The following is a 21,757-nucleotide window of genomic DNA, read 5'->3' as shown; positions in this document are numbered from 1 at the left end:
TCAGTTCTTAGCACAATATTTCAATGCAGTATAGAAAGCACGCATCACAAGCACATTGGAGGTAATTGAAGGGACCAAGTCAGTGTGGGTAAAATCAAGTTCAAACACAAGATGCCCAACTTTTGATTTGATGCAAAAATATATCCCACCTTTCCATTTTCTTACAGCATAAATGTTGAAGCAAATGCCAGTTATTAGCTTTTCGAGTTCTGTTCCTCTCGTTATGCCAGGAAAACAAATAAGCAAAACTCTTTTAAAATTTAAAATCTGGATGTGACTCTTTCTCTGAATAGTGAACAGTTCAGAGTGGCACAAATTCATAAAACAGGAGTCCATTTTCTGTATTTCTGGGCAACAAGTAATTTATAGTGATTTAATTTTTAACTGACCTTACTATTAGATACAAAGCTGATCCTAACTGCACAGTTCCTTTCTTAAATTTCCCGGTTTTGTATTTTGACTTCACCTTCAAATTGGAGATTTTGATCACTAATCTAATTCATAAATGGCAAATGGGTTGCAATGAAATGCAAATCAGACCCAACAGCGGTATTTACTTTGAATAATTCCAGATGCTGTATTAGGGACATTTATACTTCATATTTTGAAATCAGGGGACCAAATCGTTAACACACACAAAATGCTGGAGGAACTCAGCAGGTCAGGCAGCATCTATGGAGATGACTCAGGCCAAGCCCCTTCATCTGGGCAAGTAGTTAAAGAACCTTATTCATCCATGCGTATCTTGCGATTGGAACTTTTAGCACTCAATTGTCTACAGTGCTCAAGCAGTATTGCAAACCAAACATAAACTGTGATGTTACCTACCTGACGAGCTTTTCGTTGTACAGAGAAGTAGGTGATTCCCGACCAAGGATGTAAATTTGTCCCTTGAACACAGAAATCTGAACTTTCCCTTCAACGTTCTCCTGTGACTTGTTGATGCAGTGACGGACAAAAGTACACTCAGGGCTGTTCCAAAAGCCTACCAAATCAAGGAATAATTTTCAAACCAGTGTTAGGCAGAACTGGAAACAATTAAAAAGTCATTTCAGTGAGAAAGAATCAGGAGCTATAAATGTATTAAGTGTGCAGCACGTTGTTATATTCACTGTTTGAATCCCAAAATAATGCAAAGAACATTGGCAAAGTAAACACAATTAGCCTCTACTGAGCCACTGTATCTGGCTGCACTGCAGTGCAGTGTGCGAATTTACAAAGTGCGCTTTAGTCAGCTTTCAAACACAAGGATGTTTATGTGGTTCGGTGGGTGTTTTTAGATCTATTAGGGCTCATTTCCCTCTCCAGCTCTCTTGCCTGAACTGTAGTTAAAAGTGCAAGAGGACAAGTCTTGCCCCGGCTTACTGCAGTACAAAACCTGCCTTCTCCCCCAGAAACAAGAGAAAATCACACACACACACACACACACACGGCCGAATCCATGAGCGTCTCAGCCCGGAACATCAACCGTTCACTCTTTTCCACAGACTCTGCCTGGCCTGCTGAGTTCCTCCGGCACTTTGTGTCTGTTACTTTCTCCCCACCCGCTACCACATTAAGGTAAACAGTAATCATATTCCATTTTTCTCTCAAAGCGCATATTTGTACAGACCCAAAGCTAAATTACAGAATATCACCACCCAATATCAAGATAAGAAAGTGACCAGAAATAGCAACAAGGTAATAATCCTAACTTATTAAAGCTATTTTAATAAGTTGGGAATTCTTTCACTTTCTTTAAAGAGGCCAGAACTGGGCCACTTCCTTTCTCATCCGCTGATCTAGAGAAGTGCCTTGTTCTTTTTTCTTCATGACAGGTCATCTGCACACAAGAGAGAGGAACGGGAGAATGGAGCAAGTGAGGTAACGGACGCTTCAGAGGTCGCTTTCTGTCCTTCAACGCTCACTGCAGCACGCTTGTCTGAAGAAGCAGAGTACTGTAAGACCTTCAAACATTAACACCGCAAAGGTGTGATGGAGCAGAGTGCATCTTTCCACTGTTACCAGGAGATGTCACTCCATAGCTCTGGTCTTAAAAATATCTGTGTTAAAGCCACCATTACCAGCACAATGAAGCACTGACACACCGTCATTCTATTCCCTATGGTTCTCTTTTGTAAAGCTGGTTCTTCTAGTAGACGTGTACACACAGTTTAACAAAACAGGAAATCCACAGAGCTAACATGGAATATTCAAGATAGATTAAATAATTTTTAAGAACTGACTTGGAGACCCTAAGCCAGAGAAAGCCAACCTATCAATGGATAAATGATCAAACATATAGAATTCTGACAACTCTTAAAACCCAGGCTGATTCGAATGCACCAGCTCCCCTGCTTCACCCCTCAGGGTACCTCGTCAATAAAAGCCTCTCTGTTTTGTGATGTACGCTGCTATCTACATCACACTGCACTGGTACCTGGGCAAAAAAACTATTCTTAACAAGAGTTTCAGGCTGTTTCTTGTAATTGTTATGAATGCACCACCGCTCTGAGGGGCTGAAGGGGCAGGGGAGCCCCCTCCTTTGTGAGAATCGCAAGAGCATTATTGGGTTGGCTCAGAGGACCCAGGAAATGAGAGAGACCTGGCCATTGTCTCCTGGAGACCACGTTTGTGGATTGGGGACTATGCTACGTGCAAGCCCTCGGGCAAAGTGGGCTGGTTGAGAGAGGGATTGCATCACCCCAACCTGATTGACATCTGAGACCCAGTGAGGAAGTATAAAAGAGGGTCTGGGGGAACACCCCCTTCAGACGCACCAGAAGAAACGCTAGCGATCCCGCAATATCAGGAAGCCATTTGAAGGAAGCCACGTGCGTTCGGTTCCCTTGCCTGGGGGCTGGTGGCTGGTACCACGGAAAACGACTTGGAACTAACAACGGGGAACCAACTCCCACGACGCAACGGATTGGCCTCATAAAGACCCGAGCAAGTTTCAGACCATCTCTCTCTTAAACCCAAAGAGCTGCAGCTTAAAAGGACAGTGACTTTTATCTTTCCATCGGACAATACAATATCCCCTAGACAAACGATAGAGCTATTGCTTAATTGATGATTATTATTATTATACCCGCGTTTTTAGATTGAGTATTGACAACATCTTTTATCTGAATGTCTGTAGTAATCTTATTTTTGTGCCCCTTTACGAATAAAGACTTTTAAAAATAGTATCATCAGACTTCAACGGGCCTCTCTATCTTTGCTGGTAAGTGACCCAGTTACGTAACAACAATTGGGGTTCTCGTCTCGAGATTTGAAACCAAATTGGGGAGCCAGTGAATCGCGCTTGTAAGTCCAAACTTGGATCTGGTACGCGGGTAGCCAGATGGGAAACCAGCAAAGATGGACGTGGATGAATTTATAGAAAACCCGACTCTGGAGGCGCTAGAGGCGGCCACCAAATTAGACTTGATAAATTTGGCGAAGGGGTTAAACCTCACAGAGGTGAGGTCGTTCATGAAAAAGCAGGAGGTGCGAAGGGCCATAACTCAGTATTACATTGGGAAGAAGGTGTTTGAAGCTGAGGTATTGGAAAGTATCCCTGAAAACGTACCAGCTAGTGACACGTAACACGTAGTGACACGTAGTGAAAACGTAACAGCTCAGTTAGAGTTGGAGAAATTAAGGTTGGAACATGAAATTAAGTTAAAGCAGCTGGAAGCAGCCGAGAAAGAGAGAGAGAGAGAGAGAGAAAGAGCCGAGAAAGAGAGAGAGAGAAAGGGCCGACAAACTAAAGGAGTTAGAGGTGAAAAGGGAGCAGGAAAGAGATGAGAAGCAAAGAAAGCATGAACTTCAGTTAAAAAAGCTGGAAGCAGCTGAGAAGGAGAAGGAAAGGGCTGAGAAGGAGAGGGAGGCAGAGAGGCAGAGGAAACATGACTTGGAGATGGAGAAGTTAAAGCAAGAGCAACGCGGTTAGGGGTCAGACCGAGAGGAGCGGTTTGATGTTAGTCGGGCGTTGAGGTTAGTATCCCCGTTCGAGGAGACGGACGTTGATAGTTATTTCTTGCTTTTTTGAAAGGTGGCAGTGAATCAGAAGTGGCCCAAAGATCAGTGGGTGGCGTTGTTACAAAGTGTGTTAAAGGGGAAGGCACAGCGGGCATATGCGGTGTTGTCCACGGAGGAGGAGAGTTATGACAAAGTAAAGGCGGCCATTCTCCAGGGTTACGAGCTAATACTGAAGCCTATAGACAAAAGTTCAGAAATTTACGGAAAGGGGGGAATCAGACGTATACCGAGCTTGCCCATGAGAAGGGTGTGCTCTTGGCACCGCAGAAATAGTGGGCGAGGATTATGGGCGTCTCAGGGAGTTAATTTTGATTGAGAAATTTAAAGGTTGTGTTCCGGAGGAGATCCGGATGTATTTGAATGAGAAGCCGAATAAGTCCATCTCAGAATTTGTTAGGTTCGCCGATGAATATGCCCTAACCCACAAGACAAAGTTTTCCTCAAATAAAAGTTCCCCGAGAGACCGCGGGAACGATCGAGAAAGTTCACCCGCTGAGGCAGAGGTCCTGCCGGGAGCTAGTGGTAAGGTTGAGGGGGAAAGGCCAGACGGCCAGAGATTTCAGGGCTTGACCTGTTTTAATTGTGGGAAGAGCGGGCATATTGCATCTCGGTGCTTTGCTCCGAGGAAGGAGACAGGAAAAGGGAAAGCCCTCTCGGATCATCCCTCTCGGATGTGTCATGGTAATCAGTAGGTCGACAAGAGAGCCCCGGGTAGACAGAGTTCGAGAAGGGTTAGAGACTTGTCTGTCACACGGAACTGTGTCTGTGAGGGAGAGAGACACACCAATTCCCATACGAATCTGGAGAGACATGGGGGCTGAGCTGTTGTTGATCAGCAGTAAGGTAACAGAGTTTGGTTGAAAGACGAGAATGGTAGCTGTAAAGGGAATAAGTAAAAGGATAGAAATGGTGGCCTTACATGAGGTCATTATGGATTGTGAGCTGGTGTCTGGACCCGTTGAAATAGGGGTGCCAGCAAAATTCCCAAGAACTGACGCGGACGTCCTTCTCAGTAACGATTTAGCAGGTGGTAAGGTTTGGGCAGCCATGATGCCAACCCACCAACCGGTGAGTATTAAGGCTCCGCCCCTAGAGTCCCAGATCTACCCCGCATGCGCGGTCACTCGCAGCATGTCGAGAGAGGCAGCTGAGAACGAGAGCAGTTTAAAGCTGGCCAGTTTTGATTTGGCCGAGACGTTTCTACCAACCCTGTACCATGAGGGTTTAGAGGGTAGTAAAACGAAGAGTAGTAAAGTGAAAGAGGGTAAGGAAGCAGAGGTAGATCTGCCCTTAGCGAAAGGGAAAACGGCCGAAACGATTAGTATTCGCTTAAACTTTTGTAGATGCACATAAGCTAAGATCACAACTCCTTAGTTTTGTTGCTGAGAAAAAAAATAGGTGGTTATTAAGTTGAAGTCTGATGCTACAAGACTTTAGTAAGGTACAAGATGTTAAAATATTAAAGGAAATGCCACTGTAATCGTTAACCATTTGGATGCTGAATTGAATGTATCACTGTATTACTCTGTAGAAAAAAAAACTTTTGTATTGTGTTAGATTCTAAAATCCTGTAAGACTCTGTACTACTTCGTTTCACCGCTGGTGAAAATGCTTTGAAGAAAGGGGGTGTTATGAATGCACCACAGCTCTGAGGGGCCGAAGGGGCGGGGGAGCCCCCTCCTTTGTGAGAATCGCAAGAGCATTATTGGGTTGGCTCAGAGGACCCAGGAAATGAGAGAGACCTGGCCATTGTCTCCTGGAGACCACGTTTGTGGATTGGGGACTATGCTACGTGCAAGCTCTCGGGCAAAGTGGGCTGGTTGAGAGAGGGATTGCATCATCCCAACCTGATTGACATCTGAGACCCAGTGAGGAAGTATAAAAGAGGGTCTGGGGGAACAACCCCTTCAGATGCACCAGAAGAAACGCTAGCGATCCCGCAATAGCGGGAAGCCATTTGAAGGAAGTCACGTGCGTTCGGTTCCCTTGCCTGGGGGCTGGTGGCTGGTACCACGGAAAACGACTTGGAACTAACAATGGGGAACCAACTCCCCCGACGCAACGGATTGGCCTCATAAAGACCCGGGCAAGTTTCAAACCGTCTCTCTCTTAAACCCAAAGAGCTGCAGCTTGAAAGGACAGTGACTTTTATCTTTCCATCGGACAATACAATATCCCCTAGACAAACGATAGAGCTATTGCTTAATTGATGATTTTTATTATACCCGTGTTTTTAGATTGAGTATTGACTACGTCTTTTATCTGAATGTCTGTATTAATCTTAATTTTGTGCCCCTTTATGAAAAAAGACTTTTAAAAATAGTATCATCAGACTTCAACGGGCCTCTCTATCTTTGCTGATAAGTGACCCAGTTACGGGGTTCATAACATAATAAATAATTTTATTGGGTCATCTGTTCTCAACTTAAAATACTCCAAACAGCTCCAACTTAATAATAAACTGCAACATGCCCGCTTAATTTGGGTTGACAATATCTTGATGTGTTTGCTGAGTCGGGCTATTTGAATCAGCTCTATGTAAAACTTCCTACTTGCAAGTGTTTGTATGAATGATTTCTTTATTTACCTTTTTTTTCCCCTGGGAAAGGGTTGGTGTTTAACATCAAAAAACAAAAAGTCACCACATGACAATTTCACAGATCTACTGGGAGTCACCAGACTCGTTACAGGAGGGGGACTCCCACAGAAAGGGCTGAAGAATGGCTCCTTTCAACTTTGCCCAGCCCCACCAACCCTGACAATGAAGTCACAGAGGGCAGTTCAAATTCATCCTGCAGGCTTTTGAGCTCTGAATGAACAGCTGAACCTGTTTTCTTCTGGGCTTGGCGTGGCCTCCTGATAGCTTGTTGAAGAATCCCATGAGGGACTCCTCAGACCTTGCAGTAAATCTAACTGAATAGCCACGGCCTGACCTAGTACTTATCACGATTGAAATCAAAGGCCCATATGCTTCATTTTGCAAATCTACACGTTCTTGTTGATGCTCACCAGTAGCGTCTTTCCAAAATAACATTGCTAATCAGAGCTCAAAGGAGCTGGCAATCTCCAGTTTCTCTCTCTCTCTGTTAACAACAAGCTATCACAGGCACATCTGTCTATTTGACATGCATACACAATGCGAAAGCAGGAGCAGGAGGAGATTACTTGGTCTTTAAAGTCTCCTCTACCCCCTCAATGGGATCATTGATGACCTTCTAGCACAATCCCACTCCCCGGTCTTATCTCCGTATCCTGCTAATCCCGCAGTATCCAAAGATCTATTGATCTCCAACTTGACGACGGTCCTCAATAGTGTGCAGAAGTCTGTAGATCCACAACTTTTAGTGAAGTAATTTCTCATCTCAACCATAATGGCAGGCACTGTAGAAAGAAGGTGAAATGTTGCCCCAGGAGACCAGCCAAAGATGGTCTAACTGAGCATGAGCTTGGCATAGCTTTCATAACCTAAACTGAAGAGATGACCAGAAAAAAACATGCTCCCTCTAATTTGTACTGACCAGTGTGCACAAAAATCTTGTGCCGTGCAATTCTTTGCACAGTGACAACAACATGTGCAAGCTGAATAATTCCTTCAATAAAAACAGTTTAAATAAGCCATTTCTACAATCTGCAGACAGATCATCGCAAATTTCACATTGTTGACACCGTCCGCATCAGAGACCGGAAAAGACCGGAAGAGACCGGAAAAGTGATTATGTACGGTCATGCAATATACTTAACATGTCAACGAGGTAGAAGGTGACAACCTTTTACACGCAGTTTCAATTTCTTTGTGTGCTCATAGCAAAAGATGTGTGCACGCGCACTCCTTAGAGGGGACATTGCAGTAAAACGATCTTTTGAGAACATAATGTGGTGAGAGAAGACAATTAAATATCAGACCACAAAGCAAAATGATTGTCTGCAGGTCTAATCGTGAATCCAGTTTTCTATTACAATGATGGACAAACGCTGTAATATAATTTCTGAAGTTCCTGAAATCTGGGTGGTGTTGTTGCTGCATTTCACATCTCTACTTTTGTCTGCAGTTTCGTGTTACAACATTAGCACAATCCACATCACGACTTACTAGTTATAACATCATAATACCATAAGATACAAGAATAAGGCTATTTGGCCTGTCAATTCTGCTCTGCCATTTCGTTATGGCTGATCTGATTTTCCCTGAGCCCCAATCTCCCGCTTTAGACCATAAGACATAGGAGCAGAATTAGGCCATCTGGCCCATCGAGTCTCCTCCACCATTCAATCATGGCTGATCCTTTTTATTGAAATCTCCTCCTCAACCCCAGTTCCCAGACTTCTCCCCGTAACCTTTGATGCCATGTCCAATCAAGGACCTATCAATCTTTGCCTTAAATACACCCAACGACCTGGCCTCCACAGCTGCAGGTGGCAACAAATTCCACAAATTCACCATCGTCTGGCTAAAGAAATTTCTCCGGATCTGTTTTGAAAGGACACCCCTCTATCCTGAGGCTGTGTCCTCTTGTCCTAGACCCCCACCATGGGAAACATCCTTTCCACATCTACTCTGTCTAGGCCTTTCAACATTCAAAAGGTTTCAATGAGATCCCCCCTCATCCTCCTGAATTCCAGCAAACACAGACCCAGAGCCCGCAAACCTTCCTCACATGATAACACTTTCATTCCTGGAATCATCTTTGTGAACCTCCTCTTCTCTGAACCGTCTCCAATGCCAGCGCATCCTTTCCAAGATGAGGGGCCCAAAACTGTTCACAATACTCAAGGTGAGGCCTCACCAGTGCCTTATAAAGTCTCAGCTTCCCCCCCCCCCCATATCTCTTCATGCCCTGACCAATGAAAAATCTATCAACCTCTGCCTTAAATATACATAAAGGCTTGGCCCCCACAACTGCCTGTGGCAAAGAATTCCACAGATTCACCACACTTAGGCTAAAAAAAATTCCTCCTCATCTCCATTCTAAAAGGACGTCCTTCTTTTCTGAGGCTGTTGTTATTCCTCTCCAAGCCTTGTGGTGCATTGGGTGGCATCCTTGCCATTTCTTTACTATTTTTACGAGGCTGAGTTGCTAGCTCGATGCTCAACCCAGCATGGATGGAAAATGTGCAAGGGAGTCCGACTGGATTCGAACCAGGGATCACTCAATTCATAGTCCGGCGTGGATCCCACTACACCACCAGCCAGTGACCTCACTAATCATTAGCTCTGCCTACTCTTTCTCCTACAACAGCACAAATCCTAACACCCTAGTCCCAGCCGTTCAATCTGGGGAAACATCCACCCAATTCTAAGCCATCAAGTCCCTTGAGAATGAAATACTTCAATGACAACATTTCAAATTCAGCTCATCTCAATGGCATGGAAACCTAACTAACTCAAACAATGTAGGACAGCTTCATCACTTCAGGAATCCAACCACAGGCTCATCAAAGCATCCTTCCAACACAGCTCTCTGAAGACAATGTACTTGCAATGGGTAATATCACAGAACCATCCTACCCCAAGCCAAGGCTATGGCTATAATGCAGTTTCCCATAAGGATGATAAACAGCTTTGTAGTGCCAAGTACATTTTCTTTAAAACTAAAATGTATCTGTAACAGAGAAACACTTCTGCTGTTAATAAACTGCAAGCGTATCTTTAGGTTGAAAAGTTCTGTATTGCAAACTTAGTTGGAATCAATTTCATTGAAGCACAGAATTGTTCAACACAGAATGGGGCCCTTCTGACACACCTCTTAAACATACCCACACGGATCCCATTGGAACCATATCCCTCTGTGCTTTCATTGTCCTTGTACTTGTTCAAATAGTTCCTAAGGTTGTCATAGCCGGGGTGGCAGTGGGGATAAGCTCCCACTACCTATAAAGTGCTCCAAATGGCGTGCGACTCTCAGTGCTGACTGAATCGAGGGACGCTAATGCTGAAGATGGAACAATTTACATGTTTGGTTTACGAACTAACATGACCTGTTCTGGTTTACGCTGAATATCTTCACTTATTGTATCCAAGACACAACTTACATTTAACTTAAACAGCAGTCTTGAGATTCTCTGGGCAGTTTGTGGAGAGCAATGGAACCAACCACTGCGACAAAAAAGATCTGACAGCAGTGAAGCAGAAGGCAGGAAATATTAACGAAACCAGGGGTTTAGTGTTATGGGCAGGTTCCAGGGTGACACCTGATGGCGCAAGGAACAATTATCATGAGAGGAAAGTTTTTAAACTAAAACACGTACAAAAGAAGTTCACTGAGGAGCATCCACACCCATGATCTGTTACTGGATGCCAGCATCTGTCACAAAGCACATCAGATGCATGGGGAACTAAGAAGGGAAATTACGAATGTCATTAGGGACATTTAATAAACTCCTAGACATGGATGATAGAAAAATGGAGAACTATGTAGGAGTCAAGTGTTAGATTGATTCAGAATGGGCTAAAAGGTCAGTACAATGTCATGGGCTGAAGGCTCTATGTTCTATGATCCACTCACAAAGTTTCAAGTTCTATTTTAAAAAAAGGTATTTCATAGAAATGCAGTCATGCATCTCAGACAAACGTTGCTCAAAATGATGACGTTTCTAAGCCAACGTTCTTTATTTCACTGGTGTGTTCATTCTATTTTTTACATCTTGTGAATTCTTGGCAAAGTTGACATCGCAGGGATAATTAATGGGCTGTTTCTGTCTTAGAGACTCATTCGATGAGAAACAAGCCAAGACGGCCTTAACTCATTTCACTTAAGACCTTTACTGCATTCAGATCCAGAGTTTATCATCATCAGTCTAGCGTTATTTAAATTCTAGCCCCAGAGGCAAAATGACAATGTTTCCAGTTCACTGTGCTCGGTACCGAGGGAATTCAACAAAGGAAGGGCCAACCGAAACTGACATCCTACCACGTGAGAACTCTAAGCCTGTTTCGTGTTGATCCTGTCACAATGCCAAGTGTTGTTACTGCCTCACCAAGGTATTCGGAAAATTTCAGCTGACATTAATCAAAAACAAAATTATCCGCTATCGTATTCACATGCTTCATAAGCCCTTAGTGTAACACAGTAGCTCCCATGAGGAGCAAGTCTCTGACAAAGTAGTTTCAGGGACGTAACATTAACCCAGCCACTCCACACACCTGAAAACATCATTCTTGTCAAGTCTGCTGTTACTAATGAAGAAAAGCAATTAGGTATTTAGTGTTTCTTAGATAATAAAGGTATGTGTGGGGCTGCCGCTGGACTAACCTCTCAAATCTTTCAATCACCCACTTAACCTTAGGAATTATTGCATAACCTTTCCTTTCCAACCACTTGTCCCTTTTCCAGAACACACAGTGAGTTCAGTGCTATTGAAACTCAAGTAAATCTAAATCATGGGCTCAGTAGAATCCTATTATAAACTTGCCATTCCTCTGAAAAGATCCCAGAGGTGCAGGGGGTGCAATTCAAGGTTTGAAGGGACTGGGAAGAGTTAAGAATTCTCTAGCATTAAGACTTGCTGACAGATTTCAAAATGGGATAAAATATTTTGTTCCCTCAAATCTATGACAACATTACAAATTATTTAACTGATTTCCTCATATTAGACAGATGAGGACAGAAATTGTTTTAGACAAAAAAAAATCATTTTGAAAACTCTAAAATCAGAACTTAGTGTTTGAAAACTGAGATCTAAAATATCTGTAACTGTGAGAAAGTATTACTGATACTTGAATGAGTGAGTATTTAATGTAGACTATGAAAATAATAACACTCCAAAGCAAGACAGGACAGGGGCAGAAATGGTCTCACCCTGATGCTATGATATTATATATTATAAACAGTTTTAAAATAAGATGATTTCGTAAATGATTTCCTGTCTCTCCTCAGCTAGAATGGCTCAGCGGCTGCTCTCCGCAGTAGGACAACCACTTCAGTGATTAAAAGGTGTGGGAGGGAGGACATTTACAGGTGCACAGATTACGTTCCTTTCATCTCCAGTCCCAGGTAATTTCTATCATTGATCTCACCTTTCTCTTCCAAGGCTGCTGCTATTTCTTTGTAACCAACATCTAAACATTAATAAAACAAATCCTATCAACTTCAAGCTCATTAAAAAAAGACAATAGGATTAAACACCTGGGCCTTACCCTAAGAGGAGGATTAGATTTAAATCTGCTTCAAATGTTCACTTCAACTGGGAGCATAGACAAAAGCAAATAATCCTTGGAGAAGGAGGGTAGTTGTAGCAATTAGAGAGATTGTATTTATTTAGAGATACAGTGGAGTAGCCCTTTCCAGCCCTTTGAGCCTTGCTGTCCCAGCAACCCTGATTTAACCCTAACCTAATCATGGGACAACTTACAATGACCAATTAACATACTTGGTATTATCCTGATAGGCTAACCCTTCTGCCTGTAAAGAAGTTTATATCAACCTACTTGATTTTCTAGAATCTGATCATCAGAAGCTGTTTACTTATTTTGGTCATTATTAACGGATTGCCCACCATGCACACAACATTTGAAGTTTTCCTGCAAATCCAAGCCTTCAAAATGAAAGAAGTTATAGTAGGAGAGGAGGCCCATCCATTAGAACTCGGCAGAGTCCAGGCCCTTAGGCCCACGATATTTTGCAGACCTTTTGATCTACTCTAAGATCGATCTAACCCTCCTTCCTGAAACAGCCCTCCACTTTTCTGTCATCCATTTGCCTATCTAAGAGTTTTGTAAATGAAGCTCATAACTTCCCTTCTGAGTTTCCCAGGCACCTCACGTGCTCGGTGAACGAACCCAACATCCGGCAACAGATTGTGGGTCTAGATCAGGGGTCCCCAACCTTTTATTATGCCATGGGCCCTTACCATTAACCGAGGGGACCATGGATGCCAGGTTGGGAAGCCCTGGTCTAAATGCCCCTGCAATGAATGTTATTTGCGTGTGAGTGTCACTCAATGGCTCGTGTAGAACCAAATCATTCTGACGTTCAAAGCCTGAGTGTTCCAACAATTGGAAACAAGCTTCTGTTGGTTTTATTTTTAAGATTTTCCCCTCATGATAATCGTTCCTTGGACCATTGAGCACGCCCCGAAACCTGCCCGCAGCATGTAATCCTCGATTTTGCTAATGTTTCCTGCCTTCGTTGCTGTAGATATTTTTTTTTGCAGTATTTGGTCCAACTGCTCACTACCACCTGCAAAAAGAATCTTAAGGCTGCTGATTGTGTCTTATTTGTTTGCAATGTCTCTCCTCTCTCGCTGTGAAACGGGGACACCTCTTTTCCCCTTATTAGAGAGAGAGAGCCTGTGTTATGTCGAATTACCGGGTGAACGATTAGTCTTTGGGGTACTGCGAGTCTGTGTCTTTACTGATGCTTTGCTGCTCGCTTGAGGCCTCGGTGGAGGCTGCTGATGCTGTTGGCTGGTGGGGGGCGGGTTTCGTTGCCCTGCTGCTGCTTGTGCGTGGGAGGGGGAGTTGGGGGGGGGCTTTGGGGTTCTAACCTTTAACAGTCATTCATTCTTTGGGGTACCCCTCTGTTTTCGTGGATGTTTGTAAAGAAAAAGAATTTCAGGATGTATATGGTATACGTTTCCCTGACATTAAATGTACCTTTGAAAGCTATTGAAAATACCCCAATGTCAGAATTTTTTCAACTGCTGAAGCTAGGTGCTGATGGAAGTTAACCACCATTCTGGAACAACTTATATTAAAAAGATGCAGAAAAGCTAACTGAAGCCTGTGAAGAGTTAAATGTCTGTACATGAAGTATCTTGAATCAAGATACTCCAAGGAATGCAGGACGTTGAGAGAGATGTGCCCCAAGTGACTACAGGCCATCACATATCAATGAGATAACAAACTGGAGACTGTAATCTGGGGCGACAAGCAACCTGCTGGAGGAACTCAGCGGGCTGAGCAGCATCTCATCTGGCATTTCCAGAGTTCGCTGCTGATATGCCGCCCAATTAACATTCATTCTGAGCGGACTCAATTACAGGGGTGATGCTGAGGCTTTATAAGGCATTGGTCAGACTGCACTTGGAGTTTTGGTTCTCTTATCTAAGAAAGGATGTGCTGACATTGGAACAGAGGAGGTCTATGAGAATGATCCCGGGTATGAAAGGGTTAACATTTGATGATCCTGGGCCTGAACTTGCTGGAGTTGAACAGAATGGGCATAGGGATGTCATTGAAACCCATCAGACATTTAAAGGCCTAGATCAGGAGTTCCCAACCTTTTTTATGCCATGGACCAATACCATTGTGTCCTTGAGCAAGGCACTTAACCACACATTGCTCTGCGATGACACCGGTGCCAAGCTGTATGGGTCCTCATGCCCTCCTCTTGGACCACGTTGGTGGCGTGGAGAGGGGAGACTTGCAGCTTAGGCAACTGCCGGTCTTCCATAAAAAAAAACCTTGCCCAGGATTGCCCCCTGGAAACTTTCCAAGGTGCAAATCCATGGTCTATCGAGACTAACGGATGCCTACTACCATTATGCAAGGTGTCTGTACACCCCAGGTTGGGAATCCCTGGCCTAGATAGTGAACATGGAGAGGATGTTTCCTATAGTGGGGCAAATCTAGGACCAGAGGGCGCAACCGCAGAATAGAAGGATGTCCTTTTAGAATAGAGATGAGAGGAATTTCTTTAGACAGAGGGTGGTGAATCTGTGGAATTCGTCGCCACAGATGGCTGTGGAGGCCAAGTCATTGGGTATATTTAAAGCAGAAATTGATAGGTTTTTGATTAATAAGGGCATCAAAGATTAGGGGGAGAAGGCAGGAGAATGGAGTTGAGGGGGATAATATATCAGCCATGATGGAATGGCAGAACAGACTCAATGGGCCAAATGGCCTCATTCTGCTCCTATGTCTTATGTATCATGACTGTAATTGATTCTTGCCTTGAGGTAAGGGAAGATTTACAAAAAAGTTAGGTAATGCTTCTATTCTTAATCACCATTCAATGTGGATCTGAATGGAGAGCAAACACACAGCGACATTTGTCAAGGTCCCAACTGGCTCAGCTGCGAATCGCTCTGTGACTGAATAACTTGTCTACATTCACCACATGGTTCATTCACATGGTTCATTCACGATGGGCTGAGTTACTGCAGGTCTCGTAGGAATAGATCCTTTTAACAAATTCAGAAAATGAATGGGAAAAGTCAGGCAGGACTACGTCTGAAATAAAATTTAAAAATGAAGCAAAGCCACTTGAAAAAGAAAGGTGAAAAAGCCCCACAAGTTAATCTTAAATGTGGTTGTCGACCATCCACTTGTATTGACTATGTAATATATTTTACTCAATACATTCCCGTAAATCATTCTATAAATGGAATCTGAAGAAAAATGAATCTAATATTCTATTTCCAGTAGATTCCACGGTAGATAACGGACAAAAGAAAATCCAGGGCCACGTGGGCAGGAAGTGTTCGATCGATCGTGGAGCAGGTTTAAATGTAGGCACAACATTGTGGGCTGAAGGGCCTGTACTGTGTCATAATGTTCCATGTTTTAATGGATAGGCCTCCTCGCTTACAATAACTTTCTTCCATTTTGAAGGGCAGGGTTTGCGGGAAAACTTCAAAAGTGCACGTGGTGGGTGATGATTAATAATGAGCACAAAACTACCAGATTGTTTTAAAAACACACCTAGTCCTGAGGGGTTTAAACCTGCCAGCTGATCCACCAACGATGGGTGATCTTAAATGCCCCCTGAAACGGCCCAGCTGGATGTTCAGTGCAAGGACAGTTAGAGGTGAGTAATAAAAGCTTTCTGTGGCCCAGATTTAAAAAAAATAAACTGTGGGAAATGGATCACGCAGAGACATCGTGACTTTAGGGCAGAGAAATCACACTGGACAGATGCACTAGCATTCTTTGAAAGAGGTTTCAATCAAAGTGGGTAGAGGAGGACCAGACAGGTTCCGATTTTCAGAAGGTAACACGAGAGGGAATTTCCTTACTCAGAGAGTGGTAGCTGTGTGGAACGGGCTTCCAGTAGAAGTGGTAGAGGCAGGTTCGGTATTGTCATTTAAAGTAAAATTGGATAGGTATATGGACAGGAAAGGAATGGAGGGTTATGGGCTCGGTGCAGGTCAGTGAGACTAGGTGAGAGTAAGCGTTTGGCACGGACTAGAAGGGCCGAGATGGCCTGTTTCCGTGCTGTAATTGTTATATTATATGGTATTTAGCATACCATTCAGAAAGCTGCTTCACCAGATAGGAGCTCAGGGCACTGGGGGTAATATTAAGATAGAGATAGATAGATAGATAGATAGAGAGAGAGAGAGAGGGGGAGAGAGAGAGAGAGAGAGGGAGAGAGAGGGAGAGATGGAGAGAGAGAGAGAGAGAGAGAAAGAGAGTGAGAGAGAGAGAAGCAGATATCTTGTGGAAGCAGTAAGTGGATGATTTTCAAGTTGACTATCTACAACCACTGAAGTGCCCTAAACCAGATTCCCACTTGCATGAATGCATGAGCATTGATTTCTCTAACTTCCAGTAATTTTCCCCCTTCCTCTCTTCATCCATTCCCCCCTCTGGCCCCCCACTTCTCTACTCACTTGCCTTTCAACTCCTTGTGGCAGCCCTCCTCCTTCCCTTTCTCCCATGGTCCACTCTCCTCTCCTATCAGATTCCTTCTTCTTCAGCCCCATACCTTTTCCACCTATCACCTCCCAGCTTCTCACCTCATACCCACCTGGCTTCACTCAGCTATCAACTTCTAGCTTGAACTCATTCCCTTCCCCCCACATTATTATTCTGGCCTCTTCCCCCTTCCTTTCCAGTCCTGATGAAGAGTTTTGGCCAGTAATTGTCGACTGTTTATTCATTTCTGTAGATGCTGCCTGACCTGAGGAGTTCCTCCAGCAAGCACATTGTACGTCTCACCCGCACTTGCATGAGATGACACGATCTCACTTACACCCATAGACTTTAAATTCAGCAGTTGTTTGAGTGAAGGAGACAGATTTTTAGCTTGATCTACACACCCCACATAGTGTACATGTGCACCATGTGTGGTTTAAATTTCCTCCCAACAAAGCAAAACTTGTGAAGTTTGTGGCATCAAAAGGAATCTTGACGGACAACCAATAAAGTGAAAATTGATAGTTTCCTGTTTGGTCAGGGAATCAAAGATTATGGTGAGAAGGCAGGTGTATGGGGTTGAGTGGGATCTGGGATCAGCGACAATGGTAGAGCAGACTTGATGGGCTGAATGGCCTAATTCTGCTCCTGTGTCTCATGGTCTCTTATTATCAAAGTAAGTACAAGTCAACACACACTACCCTGAGATTGATTATCCTGCAGGCATTTACAGTAGAAAATAAATACAATAGTCAGTGAAAAACTATGCACAATGACTGACAAGCAACCAATGCACAATAGAAGGCAGCCTGCACAAATACACAAAAAATGACAAACAAGTAAAGAAATAACACAGAAAGCACAAGTGGAAGAGTCCTTGAAATGAGTCGATAGGCTGTGGATTCAGTTCACAGTTGAGGTGAGTGAAGTTATGTTCAGGAGCCTGATGGTTGAAGGGTAATAACAACTCAAAAGTCACTGCATTTTTGACAGTCGGAACGAATAGGTTGAATAGCTTTCCAACTTTTATAAACCATTGTCTGCTACTTTTTTTCTTGCTTACCGTTGTACAGCTGCTCCGAAAACTTCACTGCCAAATCCCGTTTGATTTTCCTCACTTCCTTGTCCATGGTGAAGGTCTCGATGTCCGTGTGAGCATGGTACAGAATTGTCCCACCTGGGGTCTCGTAGATACCTAACCATTTGCCGAGAGAAGGAAGAGAAAAAAAAACACAAAAAATTATTGTTGACTGACAAAAATAATCACTTTTCTGACAGAAATAGAGTTGGATACCATTCAGTCCCAGCTTGCTCTAAAAGGCGTCTGTCATTATCTGCTCACTGGGACTCACGCAGTCCACTTCACACCTTGCAGTGAAAATTTCCAGATTCCTTGTTCTATCTGCACTCATTCTGACTAAATGACAGGGTTTAAGCACTGATTCCCCTCAATGTATGCCCAGTGGCCTCCCTGAAAGCCTGTAATTAAACAACTGCCAGTAAGCAGACAGAAACTCAGCTGGGAAAATTAAGCTGTCACCAAGTGCTCAGTGCTGGATCTTGTCTTCATCCGTTCAAAGGGAAAGCATTTGGAAAAATCTGATTAGGTTTGTAAAATACAGCTCCGAGCTGCTTTCCCAGCTTTTGCACTTGGCGGTGGATAAGGAGAGAAAAATTGTTAAAAGGAGAGCAAAAACAAGCAGATTTATCTTTTGGTACGGCAAGTTGTGACAATTATTTAACCACCTTAATACTCACGTATGATTAAATATTTTTCAGCTGTAGAAGTGCACATTCCCTTCAGCAACACAGCTGCAGACAATTTCCATTTTTATACATTTAACATCAAAGTCAGTACAGGTTTCCAAATTCAACATGTTAACCTGTGGAAAATGTCTTTGGTATTTTATATCTCCTTCTATGTTTACACTGAAGCTACATTCTCTCTTTGGATTTTACGTTTTCCAATTAACAGGCTGATATCCCACATACTCCAATTAAATGCAGACAGCAATACACGTTCAGTTCCTTGTTCCTGTCTCGGATGACCTTTATCTCTGTTACGTTTCTGAAACTACCCCATCAGTCTGACTTCCCTTCACATCCAAAGATCTATCCATCTCTGTCAAAGATATACTGAATGGATTAGCTGCAGCCCTCTGAGTAAAGAAATTTATTTTCATCTCCAATCCAAATTTCTTATTTTGGCACTGTGATCTCAGGGTCGAAACATACCAGCCAAGGGAAAAATCCCAGCACCAACCCTGTCAAGATCCAAGAGAATTTCAGATCTGTTCACCTTGTATTCATCTAAATTTGTGAGAGTACAGGCTCAGTCTGATCAATATTTGAGGGGATATCCCAGAAATCACTCTGGTGAGTGGTTTGTCACATTCCCTCTATAGTATCCATTTAAGTCGGAAGACCAGACTTGCACATAATCAAAGTCAAGGTTAATTTATTATCAAAGTACATGTAGGTTACCACATTAGCTTGAGATTCATTTTATTGCAGACATTTACAAAAAAAAGGTTAAATTGAATGGCATTCGTCATTATGCCACCGTGTCACATGTGAGTGTCTTACTGAAAGAAAAACGAAGTAGACAGGCTTTCCAGCTCCTGTGCTTTTGTTTCAATTCAGTTCTGGAGTTACAAACCATAACAGTGGCAATGAGTAAGTCTTAAAACAAATCTGAGGCAACTACCTACCTGTTAAGACACAGCATGTTTTTCTTTGCAAAGGGAGAGAGAGAGAGACGATAAGAGTTTTTAAAAAGCGCAGCATGTGTTTCTTCAGAAGGAGAGAGAGAGAGAAAGAGTTCAAGTTAAAAAAAAGATAGATAGAAAAAGGTCAAAGTTAACAAGCAGCAAATTCGGCCACAGTTTCATAAACAGTGTATTGGTTGATGATAATAATAATAATAATACATTTTTAAAAAGCAGAAAAAGCTGGCTATATCTAAAAGATAAGCACATTCAATTGCATGATAGATAACTGGATGATGTATGCTGAATGAATTGAGCAGAATTTTAAAGCAAATGGAATAGCCAATAAGAAGTGAGTGCCAAATGTTACTGAATTCAACAGGTAGAAAAGCGTATACCGTAAATTCCGGACTATAAGCCGCTACTTTTTTCCCACGCTTTGAACACTGCGGCAACACTGCGGCCTATACTACGGTGCGGCTAATGCATGTTTTTCATGCCGCCAAAAACATTTTGCCTCGTAACAGTAGACCAATAAAATTGATGAGTAGTTCACAGAGGTCCAATGAAATTGTATGATAAATCAAGCGCACATTCACAATTAAATTATTGTAAATCAGTCATTTGTACTCACCCTCATCAACATGGAAAACACTCGAAGAAAAGCATATGATGCAGCTTTTAAGTGAAAGGCGATCAATCTGGCGGTTGAAGAAGGAAATCGAGCTGCTGCACATAATCTTGGCATAAATGAATCGATGTTGAGACGGTGGAGACACCAGCATGAAGAACTGAGTCAATGCAAAAAGATGACAAAAGCTTTCAGAGGTAATCATAGCAGATGGCCTGAACTTGAAAACTTTCTTGAAGACCGGGTTAACACACAGAGAGCAGGCGGCCGCGGTGTTTCCACCGTGCAGATCAGACTGAAGGCTAAAGCAATCGCCACCAAAATGAAAATCGAAGATTTTAGAGGTGGGCCATCGTGGTGTTTTAGATTTATGAGACGAAAAGGCCTGTCCGTCAGGGTACGCACGACTCTGTGTCAGCAGCTCCCTCCCGACCATGAGGAAAAGCTTGCTAACTTCCGCACATTCACTCAAACAAAGATAGCGGAGAATTCCATCGGGCCAGATGATATCATAAATATGGATGAAGTACCTTTGACGTTTGACCTGCCTCTCACTCGGACTGTTAATAAAAAAGGTGACTCGTCCATCACACTGAAAACAAGTGGCCATGAGAGAACGCATTTTACTTGTGTTCTGAGCTGCACAGCATCCGGACTAAAGCTTCCACCGATGGTGATTTTTTAAGCGGCTGACAATGAAAGTTCAGTGAAAGCTGCCATCAAGAGTACAAACTCAATTCCAGCTGTGATTCCTGGGGGCACCACGAAGTATTTGCAGCCACTGGACATCAGCGTGAACTGGGCATTTAAAGTGGCGCTGCGCGTTGAGTGGGAGGCTTGGATGACGAGCGGCGAGAAATCCTTTACCAAAACAGGACGCATGCGAAGAGCATCTTTAACTCAAGTCTGCCAGTGGATCCTAAATGCGTGGAGCCGTGTCACAACATCCACCATCACCAACGGGTTTCGAAAGGCTGGACTGCTGCGTGATGAAGAGGACCGCGTGCGCTCAAGTGAGAGCAACAACGAAGAGACTGAAGTGAGTGACGAGATCCTGAGGTTGTACAATTCGGACACTGAAGGACTTTGATGGTTTTAGTGCGCAGGAGGAAGATGAAGAAGGCGATCAATAACTTTTCCTGGTAGGCTGCAGTATATATATTTTTTTTACCAGTCGTTAGGAGATATTGGAATGTTGTTCGTGCACTGTTCAGTAAAAAAGTATACGCAACGTAATTTGTGTGTTACCGATACGTATGTATATTTAAAAGTAGCTGTGTTACAGGCACTGTTCGAAAAAAAGCATTTGCAATATGTATTTGTTTATGTTACCATACGGATTTAATTAAAAGTTAAAAAATCCTCGCGTGTAATATCTTTCTGTGTAAATATCTCATATTACAACGTGGGACACCTGCGGCTTAAAATCCGGTGCGGCCAGTACAAGTACAAAATTGATTTTCTTTCTCAAATTAGAGCGTGCGGCTTTTAATCAGGTGCGCTCTGTAGTCCGGAATCTATGGTAGTTTGTTAAACTGCTCCAACCAAAACAGCCAAAATTTGCTTTGCTGGTATCATGAATGTAATGCGGTAATATTTAGAACCAAAACAATTGTTGACTGCAGAAATCTTTAGGTTTCATAAGCAGAATCAAAAGGAAGGGGAGTCCATTTCAGCATATGTGGCTGAATTGAAGAAATTGTCTGAGCATTGTCAGTTCAGTGATGGGCTTAATGAGAGAACAGTTAGCTTATGCAATCTTACAAGAAAGCATTCAAAAATGGCTCCTAACTGAAGCACAAGTCACATTTAAAAGCGCAGCTGAAATCACTGTAT

At 43.1% G+C, this 21,757-nt stretch overlaps 1 protein-coding gene across 2 annotated transcripts in view; it reads right to left on the bottom strand.

Annotated features, from left to right (window-relative positions):
• ass1 (argininosuccinate synthase 1) overlaps positions 1–21,757 on the bottom strand; it is a 189,227-nt gene that overhangs the window by 12,407 nt on the left and 155,063 nt on the right. For both annotated transcript variants that reach the window (XM_059993723.1, XM_059993722.1), the window contains 2 exons: positions 17,646–17,777; positions 829–985 (listed from right to left, as the gene is read on the bottom strand). In XM_059993723.1, coding sequence (XP_059849706.1) covers positions 829–985; positions 17,646–17,777 — 289 coding nt within the window. The remainder of the gene's footprint in view (positions 1–828; positions 986–17,645; positions 17,778–21,757) is intronic.

The sequence above is a fragment of the Hypanus sabinus genome, chromosome 18 (genome assembly GCF_030144855.1).
Source record: "Hypanus sabinus isolate sHypSab1 chromosome 18, sHypSab1.hap1, whole genome shotgun sequence".
NCBI classification, from domain to species: Eukaryota; Metazoa; Chordata; class Chondrichthyes; order Myliobatiformes; family Dasyatidae; genus Hypanus; species Hypanus sabinus.
The sequence above is the reverse complement of the archived record's forward strand: the minus strand, read 5'-3'. Positions and strand labels throughout refer to the sequence as shown.